The 17,426-nt window shown below is 27.5% G+C and overlaps 1 protein-coding gene across 3 annotated transcripts in view; it reads left to right on the top strand.

Annotated features, from left to right (window-relative positions):
- The first annotated feature begins 2 nt into the window (after nt 1-2).
- The window catches only part of LOC145834210 (uncharacterized), a 40,618-nt gene continuing 23,194 nt past the window's right edge, over nt 3-17,426 (top strand). The window contains exons 1-13 of one of the 3 annotated variants that reach the window (XM_082941587.1): nt 3-188; nt 502-680; nt 1,089-1,245; nt 2,518-2,545; nt 5,884-5,986; nt 7,128-7,361; nt 10,035-10,127; nt 10,227-10,290; nt 10,493-10,591; nt 12,141-12,284; nt 12,532-12,746; nt 14,889-15,041; nt 16,003-16,089. In XM_082941587.1, the coding sequence (XP_082797713.1) occupies nt 23-188; nt 502-680; nt 1,089-1,245; nt 2,518-2,545; nt 5,884-5,986; nt 7,128-7,361; nt 10,035-10,127; nt 10,227-10,290; nt 10,493-10,591; nt 12,141-12,284; nt 12,532-12,746; nt 14,889-15,041; nt 16,003-16,089 (1,722 nt within the window). In that variant the 5' untranslated portion in view covers nt 3-22. Of the gene's footprint in view, nt 189-501; nt 681-1,088; nt 1,246-2,517; nt 2,546-5,883; nt 5,987-7,127; nt 7,362-10,034; nt 10,128-10,226; nt 10,291-10,492; nt 10,592-12,140; nt 12,285-12,531; nt 12,747-14,888; nt 15,042-15,621; nt 15,709-16,002; nt 16,090-17,426 lie in introns of all 3 variants that reach the window. The other 2 variants (XM_082941586.1, XM_082941588.1) reach the window with 2 other exon arrangements.

Raw genomic sequence — 17,426 nt, 5'->3', positions numbered from 1 at the left:
ATTTTTTTATAAACAAACAATCATGCCAATGTTGAATAGCGGAGACAAGGAGCTTCAGTATCTGCAGATCGACAAGAACGTCATCAACGACTCGGCGCTGCAGGCCGACTGGACCCAGAAGAGGCTGGTGTGGGTGCCCAGCAAGGAAAATGGGTTCGAGTCTGCCAGCTTGAAGGCTGACAAGAAAGGTGAGTAGTTGTTTGATTTTTATATTATTTTTCAAGTTAAGATACAAAAATTGTTAGGAAAGGTTAAATGGTTATTAAACATGATAAGAAGGGTTTGTAAGTATATATTTTAATAAAATTTAAAGGGAATTTAAAACTATTAACATAGTTTCTTTATAACACTGGTTGTAGACAACTTTTGAACCTTTCAAAGACTCTTGAAACATAAAATTATCAATTATTTGAAATATAATGTACACGTATGAATAGTTTCAAACTCAATAATTACCTTTAAAAAACAAAACAAAACTAATCAAGTCCCCCATATAAACAGACGAAGTTGAGGTTGAACTGACGGAAAGTGGTCAGAGGAAGACGTTCAGCAAGAACGACATCCACAAGATGAACCCTCCCAAGTTCAACAAGGTCGAGGACATGGCCGACATGTCGTGCTTGAACGAGGCTTCGGTTTTGAACAACTTGAAGCAGAGGTACTACTCATCGCTTATCTATGTGAGTTTACTTGTTTCTTTTTAAGACATACTTAAAATAATAAGCTAAGAAACAAATAAAAAAGAGTTGGAAAAATGTTTAACTACTCATCGTTGATCTACGTGAGTTTTGTATTTATACAAATAAAAATTACTGTGTATGCGGTCTTTAATTTCAAAACTAGAAAAAAAAGTTATATAACTACAGTTGTAAAGGTATTATTCAACCCTCATCTATGTAGGTTTTCTTTATTAGTGTTTGTTTAAAATATTTATCTTTCTTTTTGTACATAATATTTCAACTGATAAAATTCATTTATAACATTATAATTTTAACCAACCCACTCAAAATTGTTTTCTGTATTGGTAAACTAGTTACAAAATAAGCATGTAAATAAAAAGAAATTAATGCTTATAATTATTTCTGCAGACCTACTCAGGACTGTTCTGTGTGGTGGTGAACCCGTATAAGATGTACCCGATCTACACGGAGAAGGTGGTTGAGATGTACAAGGGAAAGAAGAGGCACGAGGTACCCCCTCACGTGTACGCCATCACCGACACTGCTTACAGGAGCATGTTGCAAGGTAAATGGTTTATTTTATATTATTGATTGCGTTTAGTACATGTGCAATAACTGAGAGGTTCTGTTGATAATTATGTGTATTTGGTCAATTTGTTTGAATAAATTGTATCTTTAAAGACAATTTTGAGTATACATAAAGACAATATAAGAGTCAATATGTCAATAAGACAATATGTTGTATGGTAATTACTACATGGTTGGTATTTTATATGAATTACACGATATAGTATATGATATACTTATATATCGGTTTATATTCCTGATTTTTGTGTATTTGGAGTGGTCATTTGTATTTGTTCAATTTTATATACTAAAATAATAACATTAAAAAGAGTATAAGTACCTCTGTAAAACAATAAATATTTTTTATATATTGATCCTAAGAAAATGCCCTTCCAAAGTTTTAAAATAGAATTTAAGTTGTTTACTATAAGAGCTGTTACCTGCATTAATCTCCAAATTGAGCAACTAAAACCACAGTGTGCTATACATACGCACCAACAAATTAGCAATTAGAACAGTCTAGATATTTCTTCTAACTTTTAGCAACATTGAGGCCTGCAAGAGTGATTTAAAGTGTTGATAGTCGTGCAAATAAATTGCACTATGCATACGTTTACTATTAATTAAAGTATTGCAATTGCCGCTGGATTTAAAGTTTAACTATATCGTTAAAAATTTAACAAGTCGACTTATTAAAAATTTATAAATTTAGTATTATAACAAAGGTTAAGAGTTTAAAGATAATCTCCATTTAAGCAATCAGTAGTTATCTTTCAGTGCACCTTAAAGATTTCTTCTAAAGTTTTGTGGTAAGTATGAATAATTCGAATGTAGCCATATTACACCAGGTCGTACTAAGTTGTATCTTATATGTTCCAATACAAACTAGCAGTTACAACAGTGTAATGTTTCTTCTGACTACTATAATTCACTGTGGTAATTGAGTTGTGTTGTGTGTTAGTGCAAACTAAGGTCAAACCATCAGTTTCTTCTCACTACAACCAGACGCACATAATGACTGTGGTTAACTTAATCCTTACTAGTTTATAACGTATGGTGTTTTTAATTTGTTGTATGAGAAACTACTTAGAAGTGTGCCTTTGCGTAAAACTTTTATGGTGTGGGTTTTAATGATGTTTAGTATTTTACAATTTTTTCATAACTACAAATAAATAACAGTAAAATACTTGTTAAATATGAATAATAGTTATTAATTAATAACTTATTAAGACAAATTATATAATTGTTAAACAAATATATTTTATTTTAGATCGTGAGGACCAGGCTATTCTTTGCACGTGAGTTGAAAATTTATTATTTACTAAAAACACCACATTATTTGTTAACCTTAAGTAGTAACCAGATTACTTACTAATTAGAGAAAGTAGTGTTTGGTAAATACTCCAAACTGTTTGACTGACCGCAGGTTTTAGCGCGTTTTATGAGCTCTTGTTAAGTTAAAAAATTCCAGCAGGCTTTGTAAAACAATAATTTAAAATCTATAACTTGAAAATTGTACATAAGTATTGTAAGTAAAACTACTTTATGTGTGACATAAATTTACAAATTTAAATAAAATGTCCAAAATTTTAAACCACACATTAACGAAACATCCGGCGAATAGTAGCAGTAATTGAACAGTGTTATTGTGACGTCATAATACGAGGAAAATTTCGAAGGTATTTTGTCGAGGGCTGTTGAGTTTTTTCATTGTTGCCAGAATTTGCGCAAAATCTTTCCGCCCTACCATAACGTTTCTTCTGTACATTATTTAGTTGGAAAAATACTATTGTTAAAATTAAAAAAAAAAATAATTGAATCACTCTTTTTGTAAAATTTACACTGTAATATGTTTGACAATAAAAATTAGGAGTTTTCCGTTAGAAAATTATTTTGTAAATATTGATAAAAAGTACTAATGTTGTTTTATTTGTACAATTAGCTTAAATACTATGTTGTGCTTGGCTAATTGCTTAATTGCTGTTAAATTAAGCGTTGTTACATTGTGAAGAAATAAAAACTTATAAAGATATTTAAATGGCATTATCTTTGCTACTTATTATGTTAAATCCTCCATATTTTAAATAAACTATTTGAAAGGTTTCTAAGAATAATTTATTTCCGTCTAATAACTTTTCATGTTAAATTCAGCTTGTATTGAAAACTTTTTCTTTTCCGCGTATTCAAAGGTAAATATTTATTTCAATGTTAAATTTTTTCAAGTGCGTTTCATCTTTGAAAGATAAATTTTTGTTTCCTTGTTTGAATATTACTTCCTCGTTGTAAGATAATAAAAATTTTAAATTTAAAAAGTTTTATCATAAAATATATTTCTCAATATTATTAAAAAGCATTATTTGGTTTTAATAAGCTAAAATAAAAAATATTGTTCAAAACAAATATTTTTAGATGAGTCAATTAAAACTTTTTGTGGTTGAGTTACTAGAAATCTTTAAGCTAAAGTTTCAGTTTGAAAAGCAATAATGCAAAATAGATATATAAAATTTAATTTTACAATATGATATTTAGGTCATTTAAAAATATTCTGTACTTAAAATCGTAAATTTATTTATAAGATTTTACAAGTGAAACCTAATTAATACATGTCTGTTTAGATAGAACTAAAGTTTATTTTAAGTTGTCTATAAATAACCGAATAAAAAAGTTAAAAAAATGTTTATTAGAATAGATAATAAAATAAATAATATTGATAATATTCCATGCAAAAACATGTATTGAAAACTGTCTGCTTACAAAACGGATATTGCGTTAAAATACGTCACTTTTTGTATACTGGCTTGTTTATGTTAAAACTTATTAGTTTATTCATTAAATTAATAAAATAAATAGTTTTAAATACCTTAGCAGAAAAAAAAAGTTTAAGAGAAATTTTAAAAGAAAATTAACTTAATAAATTATTTTATGTTGTTGACTGTAGCGCAGTAAACGTATTGCTTTATGTATTTGTGCTTACTTGGCAAAACTAAAATAATTATTAATAACATCAGTTTAAAATAACTTCAAATCAATGATTATAAACAAAAATGAAAGGTTAAGGAAACTTATTCAATTACTTTTATCGCTAATTAATAACAGTGTAATAAATAAATTACCAATATTTATTCTCATTTAACAAGTGCATTAGATAAAATTAAGTGGATTAGAATTTTAGTGCTGTTTGATTAAAGCTTTTAGCTTGTATTTTAGTTATTAATGAATTTTTAGTAGTTAATAAAATAAGTCCTACAGTATTATTGTAATTAAAATTTGAAATGTCTCATAAATAAACCACATCCGGCCTACCTAAATATGACGAAATTTGCGTGATTAAAAAACACTTTTTATTAAGTATTGTTTAATTTAAGTAAACAACTAATATAGCCATAATAATTTGATAATTAACTGTTTTTTCGAGACAAATAATCTAAAAATAATTAAAATAATCTGTTTGAAAAAGTTACAATTAGCGATTCTATTGAAAAAGTTATTATTAGATAATCAACCAACGAATTTAATCAAATAAGCTGACATTCTCACATCAGCAATCCGCGAGCGAAACACCTCAAATTTCGCGTAACATCTTCCAACTCCATATAAGGAAATTGTCTTCCGAGCGCGCGCACTCGAGCGTGTCGGTGAAGTTTTTCAAGAGAGCAGTTTTCTCCTCGTTTTTTTTTTGTTTCTTTTTTGACGGAAAAGTTTCGTCAGATCGTGACGTGATGTTTTAATTAGGAGCTGAAAAAGAATTTCGTGAAAAATTACTGGTAATTGAGCGAAAAATTCAGATGAGTTTTTCATGAAAAAGTTGTAAATAAAGTGTCTGTTTGCTGATTGTGAAAAAGTAAATTCGCCTCGGTATTTTTCTTAAATTACGTAGTTTCATTTGATACGTGTGCATAATTACTTGTGTAGAGAAGTTTGAAACTTTTTCTGAAAAAGTTGAGTGAAATGGTTTTATGAGTCTAATTAAATAATTTATTTAGAAAAAGTTTCTGGTTGGACTTTTTATTTTAAATAAAAGAATTTATATCAAAAACTGATTTGGAAATGTAAGACTTTTAACAACTAAGCAAGTAGCAAGTCTAGTTTTTTCACAAAAAGTAGCCGATTTTTGAGAAAAATGTAATATTTGTCAAAATACATCGGTGCAAATTGAAGCACTTGAAACGTTAACAAAACAATTTATTATGACGTCACAACCGCATAAACGTTTGATCTCCGATTCGCTGTCATTTGTGCTTACATCAGGATAATATTTGTTGTTTTATCAGACAAATATTTCTTGCCACTTACTCAAATAAATATTTGTTGTTTTGTAAGAAATTTTAAGTGGCAAATTTCTAGCCAATTCCAAATAAATGTCAACAAGCATAAGTACACAGATTTTTCGAACCTCCTAAAACTTAAACTACTTTTTTTTGAGATTAACATAAGAAAGCTTACAAAAAATACATAATTTTTATATTATAGCTAAAAAGTTTATGAAAGTTAATTAACACGCAAAATTTTATCAATGTATCTTTAAATAAAAAAGGCTTGATAAAATGTAAAGAACTTATCAGGGTAAAAGATGGTATAGAAAGCTTAATATACTTAGCACTTGAAACTTAACATTAATCAACTAATCTCTACACAGTGGTGAATCTGGCGCAGGTAAGACCGAAAACACAAAGAAAGTCATTCAGTATTTGGCTCACGTTGCCGCTTCACCGAAAGGAACTAAAGCTCACGGTGCACCTGTTAGTTAAATAAAATAAAAACTGAGAAATAAATGTTATAGAATTAGTATTACTTATAAAATAAAGATCAAAAAAGCATAAGAACTTGCTAGTGTAGAATAGTTCTTGTTTGATAACTTACTTATTTAAAACATAAAAAAGCAAGTTGTTTAGCTGATAAAGTTTACTTTTATAATTAACATTGAATTTTTAATTTAGAGTGTGTTTGCTGTGACTTAAAATAATATTTTGTGTGAAATTAATTAAATATTTTCTTTGTAAACCAAAAGTATAAAATAATATTTTATAAGAAACATTAGCAGATAATTGAAAAAACTCGATTAAATATTTAGAAAATTAGTAAATGAAAAATTCTAAGTGAAAGTATTGTTTTTGGTTACTGTAAAATGTAAGATCCTCAAATAAATTATTTAAAACACAACACATTTTTTTATAAATGAGAATCTATAGAGAATTGAAATTTTCAAATTAATCCCCTGAGACGAGATCAATTAATAAATTCTTTACACAGGAGCAAGTTAGCAACATTTGGATTTATATTTGAGTTTAAACTAATTTGTTAAAACTAAAAATACTTACCAGTAACTTGAATGTTTTTTACGTTGTTTGAAATTACAATAAAAAACTAATAACAACTTTTATTTCCTTGTGTTTTATGTGGGTCTTATTTTACTTAAAAAAGTTTAAGTGGGTAAATTTTTAGTTTTATTTTTATGTCTGTCTAATATTCTTTCTTTGTTTAATAACTTATTAATACTACTAATATAATATTGTACTTATGCCTGAAGCTAATTTTAAAACAACTATGTTTTGTTCTTTTGTTTTGTTTTAAGTTTTCTTATAATTTATTGATTTATTTTTTAAAGTTGGTTGTGTTTCTTATTTTGCACTCAAGTGTGAAACAGTATTAAATTAGGTTTTTATTTTAATTCCTCGTGGTACATTGGTAAGTTCAAAAACCTTGTTTGCTGAAAACTAAACTTATACATAAAAACTAAGCCGTTCCAAATTTGTGTTATCTAACCAACAATAAAAAAAAATTACAATCCATGCTACTATTCCACTATGGTCTTGTTCTAGCTATAAATATAAGCAGTTGCATGCTATTGGTTGAAATTTATCTGGTTATTTGTCAATATAGACACCGCCTGCAAATGGTTCGTCTAATGGTTCTAACCTTGCATTGAAACCGCCCAGCGGCCAACTCGTCAACCAGTTGACCTCCAACAAAAACGACGAGTCTTTCGAGGCGTTCCAGCAGAACAATTTTGTCAAGAGAAGGGAAAGCAGAAAGGTGAAGCGGAACTCTTCCAGGAGGAGAACCTTGAAGGAGATTCACGACGATTGTGAGACGTTGGACTTCAGGCCTTCAAGAGTACGTGTGTATATCATGAGTGCACAAGTGTTTGAAAATTTATGTGCCCAGCGTTTATAAGTCACAAAATGTTGCACCGCCTTTTAAAATCAATCATTTTGTCACACGTTTGTGCGTTGAGAGTACATATAGAAATCATGTGAAGTTTTAGTACATGAACTGATGAGGATGTTTGTTCATGTACAAAGTGTGTGCCAAAGTTTTTACAATGTTTTAACTGAATAGCACCCATTTTTGAAGGGTTGTGCCAAAACCATTGCTTTTTGTCACATGTGTTTGTGCATTGTACATGTAAATTCACAATAAAGTTTGAAGAATTTCATGTGGAGTCAAACATCACCGGATTTTGATCATTCGTTTTCGTGTGTGTGTTTTTTAAATGGTGTTTTTTAAATAAAGTAAAAAAAAATCACTGTGTGTTGTTTTTGGGTGCTGTTTTTTTTCACAAAATTTTACCAGCATACAGTCTTGACTTGTATTGTGCATTGCTCGGTAACAACAATGAATTATGTAATAAGTTCACGGAGTACCCATGCTTGATGAGTTCTGCAGTATTAAGTTTGGAAATATGTTTGAGTTTATCCTTGTTATGTCGCTAGCAAGGTGTTTGATACAAATTTTATGCATTCAACTTTGCATAAAAGACCTGTTTTTAAATTTAAAGGTGTTCGTCAAAAGTTTCAAGCTCAAGATTTATTTAAAACTTACTCTAATCAGGGATCATAAAATATCAGTTTTACCAGTGTTACCAAAATGTTTAATTTAATTCAACATCTATTCAACATCTATCAGTATGCCTATCTTTGAAGTTATTAATAAACTAATTTAATGGTCCCACAATTAATTAGCCTACAAAGGATTTTGAAGTGAGTTAAACAATCCAAAATGTAAAAAGTTCAAACAGTTGTCATATATATTGTTTATATACGTGTGTACTTCATATTGTTTTGAGAATTATAAGTAAAATATCTATTTGTCTTACTCGTTGTCTTAGCATGTGTGTTCAGCAAAATTTACATTTGAATTTTCTGAATTTTCCTTTCTAAGACTAACATATGCTATAAAAGTTTTGAAAAAAAGACTAAAAAAGTACTTATTAACTTTATAAACTTATTAAACTTATTAACTTATTTAAAACTTTATCCTGTTTATATTACTGTTAATTATATGAAAGAACAGTTGTTTGATACATAAGTTATATAACTAAGTATACGTTATTAAACTTATAAAACCAACTTTATAAAAGTTTAATTTTTATCTTATTTATTCATAGATATTATAACCCTTTCTGAGTTTCTTTTAAAACAGATAATTTACTTTCTAGTTATCACCTTTTTAGTAGATGTTGTTGTTATCAAACTTTATCACATATTTCATTAGTAGTCATTGTATTTACTGAAAAGTGAACTTTTAGTTATTTTCCATTACACCATTACACAGGGCGGAATTCAATATGTAAGTTTTTCTTTAATGTGTAAGAATAATAAAAAAATCATCCGCTAAAATTTTCAAATAAGCTGCTAAACATTTAAACAGCTACACCATATATAAAGCTTAAAATTACTAGAAATTTTGAAAATCATTTATTAAATGTCATCTAACTTAATAAGCCATTGTAATAACTTGTAACAAAACATCATTGTCATTTAAAAAGGTGTTATTAAAACTACATGTTACAAATTTTAACCATATAATTAACAAGTTACTTGATCATTAAACACTAACGATTAATAATGTTAAAGTTTTAACACATCTCTGTAGAAAATCAATATAATTTCATTTGTTAGATCAAGTCTGCTGCATTTATAATAATTGCTGCAAAATTTAACATTTCATGCAGATCATAACTTAAACGTTACACAAGTAGATAAATCAAAGTATTTAAAAGTCTTTTTACCAATTTTAAACTTGTATAAGAATGTTACATCGATTTACATACGTTTTTATAATGTTAAACAAGTTTTTCAGGTTTAAATAAAGTTTTTTTTTCATGTATAAAACCTCTTAATGCAAAAATAAGAACATTAATTTCTAAATTAACTTATGTTTTTCAAATCAAATTTCAAAATTGCTTTGATGTAAAAATTTGAAACAAATTTTCTATAAATTTTCCTTAATTATTTTTAATACACAATAAAAATTGCATGTTGTAATATATTGAAATTGGTTGGTGGAATTTAAATTGAAATTTAAAAGGTGATATTTGTTACTGCTTGTTTTATTAAATTTCTTGCTTACAATATACGTGCTTTATTAATGCATTTCTTACTTATAATGCATATGTGCTGTTATTGTTTAAATTTAATGTATTTATGATCAACGATAAACGAAATTGTTATTTGTATTTTGAACATTAATAAAGTATTGTAAGGAAATTAATGGCTTCTAATAAATTTGGATGGCATGATTTATTGTACTTGTTTTATTCGTAAATTGTTGTAAAATTTTACTACTGAACATGATTTTTATTTTTTAAAGAATATCTTTAATACTCAACATTAAAAGAAATATTATAATTGTATAGGAAGTTGAGAATGTTAAATTACAGACTTTATTCAAAGTTAGAGTTTTTTTACAACAAAAAATAAAATTTATCCATTTTTTGCCTTCTTTTGGACAACTTAGCAGTTTTATCAACCAATAAAAGTAATGAATAATTTAAACAAATAATAGGGAGAATTGGAACGTCAATTGTTGCAAGCCAATCCAATCTTGGAAGCTTTCGGTAATGCCAAGACTGTGAAGAACGACAACTCATCCAGATTCGTGAGTTGAAATAAATCGTCTCAGTTTTAAATAAATTGTTTTGATTATTGTTTAAAACATTATACTGATATGATAATTTTAATCATTTTAATATAACAGGGAAAATTCATCCGTATCAACTTTGATGCTTCTGGTTTCATCGCTGGTGCCAACATTGAGACTTGTTAGTTTTTTGTTATTATTATCTTTAATGGTGTTTTTTAAGTTATAATCAAAACATTATAAAAAAAGAACTAGTGTATGTTTGTTTCTACTTTTGAAAATTTTGTTTTTGGCGTCCAAAAATCTCTATGTTTACATAAAAATAAATGTAAATTGTATATTTTTATATACGCATCTTTTAATTAAATTTTACTATTTAATAGATTTGTTGGAAAAGGCCCGTGTGCACCACCAAGCTAACAAGGAAAGAACTTTCCACATTTTCTACCAACTTTTGACCGGTTCCAATGAACAATTGAAAAGTTTGTATTGAAAATATTCATATTGTGTACTAAATAAAGTAATATGATATCATACAACAAACAATACAGACCAGATAACATTTAAAATTTTGTTTATACTTCACTGATTACACCATAGTGATTGTATGTAGTATAGTTTTTGTTCATCACGCATAAATAGTAAACTTTTAGCATGAAATTTAATATCCTCTTTATTTTACAACACTTCTTAGAATGAAATAAATTAAGGGCTCACATTTTTATCTAAAAATAGAACCTTACGTCTAATACAAAGTTACTTAAATAAAGAAGCATATAGCCTTTATCAAATTTAGCATATTAATAATACAACAATACAAAAAACTTTATTAAAGATAAAAAAATGAACAATTAAAACACTGGTGTTAGAATAAATTGTATTTACAAACAACTATTATAACCTGATACTGATTAGAACAACAAAGACCACCCATATAGCATTCCATATGTTTTGTATCAAACAATAGTAATATTGGTAATTTATCACATATGTGCCATACGCATTGTTGGACTTTTTATAGGAGTTTTTTTCAATCAATATATAAAAGTAAGTTGTTGTAAAACCAAAACTTAATAATATAAATTAACAAAAATGAGACAAGTAAACATTTAGGATTAAATCAGCTATAAATATTAATACAGTAAAATAAAGCATTATAAAGATTAATGAATAATTAAAAGATACAGGCTAGCCATACAACATGCCTACCATATGGTAGTCAATATGAAAGTTTTGTCAATATTTAGCAGCTGTTGTGCTTAATTCATTACATGAGTATTTATCTTAAGTATTAACAGATTCCAATATTGTGGTGATTTTATCAATGAAAAGTTTTAAAATATTTTATTAAAATTTAATACTTTTTGGTAAAATTACTATAAAAATTAAAAAACTTTTTTTTACATTATTGACAATAAAAGCCAAATATTACCTTAATAAAGCAATGTTTATGACAAAAACTGAACAATTCTTTTATAGTATTGAGCAGTTTATTTACTATAAAAATACTACCGTATAACCGGAAGTAATGTGAAGCAGTATGAAAATACTTCGATAAACTTTAACCTATATTGAGCTTTATTACATTACCGCACTAATTATAAGCGGAACTGTGTTATACAACTTATACAAATTTATTTAAATAGTTTTTAGTTGTTGGGCTGCAAAAAATATATTTATAACAAATTTTTTTCAAGAAATAACTATTAATATTTTGTTCTTAAAAATTCATTACGTTCAGCTTAGAGCAATAAAAAAAGTTTTAAAATAAATAAAATTTTACTTTTTTTCTAACAAAATTGTAAAAACAAAACAATTTTGAAAAATTAAAAAATAAGTTTTTGTATATAGTTTTGATTTTATAGAAAAAACTCAACATGCTAAACATGCAGTATTTTAAAAACACTTTTAACCTAAGATCAAATTTACTTAGATAGTTTTACCCTACAAATAAACTATTAAATTTTCTACAATTCAATAGAGGAACCTCAAAATATTTTTATAACATTTAAAAAATTTTTCTTTCAACAGAGGAACTCTTGCTCCAGGACATCAGCAAATACCGCTTCATCACTCACGGAATGCAGCACCTTCCCAACTCCAGTGACAGGGAGGAATTCCAAGACACTTTGAGAGCCATGGAGATCATGGGAATCACTCATGATGATGTAAAATGTAAGATAGTTTATTTATTTTTTTAGCTGTTGCTAATTTTGAATCTGTAGCTTCTAATCAAACTTCCATTTTATATCAGTGCAGTAATTTCTGTAATTCAACAAAACTAACTATTAATAAAACTCTGGTAAAGTCTGCAAATATACTTATGAACTTTGTAAATAACTATTCACTTATAACTTTAACGGTTCTTACTGCACTTAATACCTTTTTGAAAACTCGCCAACTTATTTTCTCATCCCCACAGCCATGCTGAAGGTGGTGTCTTCGGTGCTGTCGTTCGGCAACATGGAGTTCAAGAAGGAGCGCAACACCGACCAGGCGACCATGCCGGACAACACGGTGGCGCAGATCATCTGCACGCTGCTCGGCATCAGCGTTTTAGATTTCACCAAGGCCTTGTTGAAGCCCAAGATCAAAGTGGGCAGGGATTACGTGCAGAAGGCCCAGACCAAAGAACAGGTTTGTTGTTGTCTTGTTGTTAATTATTATTTTTTTTTAGGAAATAATGTTTTTCGATAACAATCAAAATAGTGAAAATGAGTTGAAGCTATAAACTATAATAAACTAGTTTTAAAAATGTGGTACGAATAGCAGTATTAGAATTACATAAATTTACATGACACTGAAACAAACAGCTTTGTAAAAACAATAAAGCTGCGAAAAAAAGTCCTGCTAAAAGCTAAACTCTGTGTGTGCATATTGGCGTCTCTCTACTACCAGTTATCTTGTTTTGTTTGCGTTTGAAGGGATAAAATATATTATTTGACATTTAAATTGGATGTAATCCCACATGAAATTGTCCGTGTGGGAGGTATTAAATGGTTAAATTACAACAAATTTGCTTGCTTGTGTAAACATTAAAATATATGTGGTCAAGTATAGTTCATCGACACAAAATAAGAGAGTTGTAAAAAAAAAATTTTTTGCACTTTTTATGTTTACTATTGGCTGAGGTTTTTAGGCTATAAAAGTTTTGTTTTTATAATACCAATATAAACTTATAAACAGGGCTTTTTTTGGAGCTAATCCAAAGTACAAAAACTAAAACTTTTAACTTTTTATAAGTAATTTAATAGGCTTTATATTAAACAATTAGTTCAAATTTTTTATAAGCAATTTTTCAACATGTGTAGGCTAATTATAAAACAACTAAATTTTCATCAAGCATAAAAAAGTCTTCGTTAACCAATATACAAACGTAGCTAATATTAGCATCGTTGTTACGTCATAATGTGTGTGTTTGCACAGAGAATTGTTCAAATATTTCAACATGAGAAAATAGCCACTCAGACACAACAGCTATTTTTTGCCTAAATTGATATGTATTAATGTCAACAGTTGAAATTATTTTTTAAGTTATAGCTGAAAACTTTATGAAAGACTGAATTAAATTAGATTTTCTTATAAGAGCTTGAAGCTTTAGAAGAAAGTTATATACCGAATTAAAAAATAATATTTTTTACTGTAAAAACTTCATTTTATATATATATATATATATATGTTAACTTTGCATATGAAAATAGAACATAAGCTTTCTTGGCTGTGTATCCATAAATTTATAGACGAAGTGACATTTTAAAACGTCCTATTCACGTCTACTAGCTGATTTTGGCATACAGGAAAACAAGATGTTGTAAAGTTTCACGTGCTAAAGTAATAAAACAAAATGTTTCATACATAAAAACAAATATTTCTTATACAAAAACAAATATTTCATATACAAAAACACCTGTAAAGCCAAGGTATAAGTAGTAAAATAAACAAATTCGATATTAAATTCCATGTATTTGATATTTACCTTTTGAAAAACTTACAAGTACATAAAACACTTGTTAATAATTAACTTAAGTATGTGGTATTATTTTTCGTGGGATATTCATATATAAATGTTTGCCTGTCCGTCATTAAATTAAAAGCTTGAATAAATATTTATATTATTTTATAATTTTAGTGCCGAAACTTGAACAATTTTGGTATTTTCTAAAAATAAACTTTTGCCTATTAACTATAAGGGTTAAGAAACATTTAAATGTCCAAATGTTTAAACAGTTTGTTTTGATGTTTGACTGAATTATTTAAGGTTTAAACAAAAATTAAATATTAAAATTAAGTTTAGTCTCAATACCTGTACATTCTTTTATAAACAGCCATTGTACTATACTTTAATTTATTTAGGCAGTATCCCCATAGCCTTAATTAAGCAATTAGCATACAAAATCATTGCAAACTACTTTTAGCCCTTTGACGAGCCATTATTTCTTTCAATCACTGTAAAAATACGATGTTTGCTTTTGAAAATTATCTTTCTCAACAACCAAGCAATACTCATGATATTGATACGAACCAAACTTTCATGAATTCTTTCACCGACCTCTTGTTCAAATTGCCCAAAAATTTTTCCACTCACTCAATCAACACCACCAGGCCCACTTCGCAGTTTTAACAATCAATCAGAGTTTTATTACGTTCTAGCACAACTGTTTTTACAACTCTACTAACAACTTTTAACTGAATTCTCAAACGCACAGTTCTCAAACCAGTTTCCCAATTTTAATGGCTTTTAACTGATGCAAAGTTCGTAACATAAATAAAACTTCACAGGTCGACTTCGCAGTGGAAGCTTTGGCCAAGGCGAACTACGAGCGCCTGTTCAGGTGGTTGGTAGACCGGATCAACAGGAGCTTGGACAGGACGATGAGGCAGGGCAGCAACTTCATCGGCATCCTCGACATCGCCGGTTTCGAAATTTTCGAGGTTGTTTTAATAGCTATAAAGTGCAATAAAATGTTTCATTTTAAAATTAAAGTCTTTTTTATACTTTTAAAAAAATTTGAACTTTTTTTTAGTTGTAAAAGTTTTTTATATACGAGTTGTTAATAAAGATATAATATTTCAAAAATATATTTAGACAGTTGGTTTTGTTCTTGAAAATACTCTAGATTAAATTTTTTTTTAACGTTTATTAAAGCACAATTTTTGAAAAAAACCAGTACTTAATGTGTATAATTTTATGATAAAATTAATATAATAAGTACGTGATAGTATCTATTTTTAACCATAAAAGGTTTTATAATCAGTATTGTGAAATTCCTTGTAAAATATTTAGATACCAAAAATATTTTAATTTCAACACTAAATTTTTTGAAGCTTTTCATGCTTTCTTAATTAGTTAATTTGTATATCAAATACTGTAGGAAAGTTTACAGTGTTTGAATAAAAAATATGGTGAGTAAAAATAAAAATCTATTTTTATACTGTCACAAAAGTTAAAACTTTAAATTTATTATTCAAACAACAAAACCTAATAATTAACATGATATTTTTTTGTAAATAGCTGAACAGTTTCGAACAAATGTGCATTAATTACACCAACGAGAAACTCCAGCAGCTTTTCAACCACACTATGTTCGTGCTGGAACAGGTTATTATAAAAACTAACGATAATTTATATTTATTTCATGTTGGAACTTTCAACTGTGTGTGGAACAAAATTAATTGTGACGTCACAAATATGTTGTTGTTTTCTCGCAATTTGCGTGTGTGGAAAAATCACTACTTTTGCGAATGTGCGTGGACGCTTTTGACTTCTGTCTATGACGTCATAATTCTTCTCAACTCGTACTTCTCTACTAACCACATGACATCACGGTTCAAACAAAAATTTTCGTTGAATTTTACGTTGCTTTTTTTTTGGTTGGCATTTCGGAAAAAATAGGTCAACAGTTTCGAGCAACTGTGCATTAACATGACCAACGAGAAACTGCAGCAGCTTTTCAATCACACGATGTTTGTGCTGGAACAGGTTATTATAAATAAAAAACCAGGGGCATATTCGAATGGTTAATTTTCGTTTAAGTTTGGTTCCTAATGAAAACGCAATAATGAAACATTGGATAATTTTTATCATATTTTATCTTAAAAAAACAAAAAAAATCATTGAAGGTAGTATGGGGCGGTTCATGTTTTAATTTGTCCATCAATAGAGCCAAATACAATTTGCAATTCATACAAAAACTGATTAATTTGATTATTGTATGCTGCAGAAATTATTATTTCAAACAATTTATCATTTAGTTAAAGTTAGTTTTATTCATTGAAATAAATTAAAGCTATCTGCAAAAAAAAAGGAATAAAAAAACAGGAAAGTTTTAGATATAATTTGGTGTTTTACCCAGCTAAAATTAGATCTCATTCATCAATATAAGTATTTACCATTAAATTTAAATTACCATTTGACTTGACACATCATTATCAATAATTTTTCAAACGTTTTTTCAATTTGCACATCATGTTAACATGTAATTATGTTGAACATCAATTTATTAGCTTGTAATTCAGCTAAACTGTTGTAAATTTTATATCTGAAGTATATTCTAAATTGTTTTTTCTTGAAAATCATTAAGTGTAATGTTTTTAAACTTATAACTTTTTAAGGTGACATCAAGTATGTTTAGTTATTATAAATAATTTCGAAAAGAGTCTTAATTTAAAGAACAAAAATAGTTTTTAATGAGGGTTAAGCTTTTTAATTAAACTTATAAATATACAGCTGGTTTTCAATACAAAATAAAGTAAAATTGACATGTTGGCATATTTAATTTGATGAAAGGTTAGATTTACACACAAAATCATCAGACCGTTAAATCATATATATTTTTGAATTATTTACATTGTCCTTTAAACTACCATGATGTTCTGAAAAGGGAGTGTAACGATTTCACCTAAGCACATATAATGTTGTTTCCTCTAAGAATAATCATACCGAATAATATCATCACCAACAATTTGTTTGCATGTTTTGTCATTTATTCTGTTTTTATTTTTAATATTAAAAACTAAAAATCTTATTTTCCTTAAAATTTATGTTTTATTTTTTATTTTGTTTTTATTTTGAAGATTGTAGACTAAGATGTTCTTTTTTCTCTTAAACTTTTTCAAGCAAACATCTTTCTTTACACTAACTTCCTAAAACTTTGTTCTTAAACTTTTGTTTTTTGTAAAGAAAGAATTTTGGCATGTCTTTTGTTAATTTGTTACTTTTGAATCAGTTTAGTTAATTTGTTCTTTTTTTTTTGGTGTTTAGTAAACAAGTTCTCCGAAAAATAAATTACTCTAATTTAAAAACAATCCCTGTTAAAT

Source organism: Thalia democratica, chromosome 4 (genome assembly GCF_965202585.1).
Source record: "Thalia democratica chromosome 4, ktThaDemo2.hap1.1, whole genome shotgun sequence".
NCBI lineage: Eukaryota > Metazoa > Chordata > Thaliacea > Salpida > Salpidae > Thalia > Thalia democratica.
Note: the sequence above shows the minus strand (reverse complement) of the source record. Positions and strands in the feature narration are given on the sequence as shown.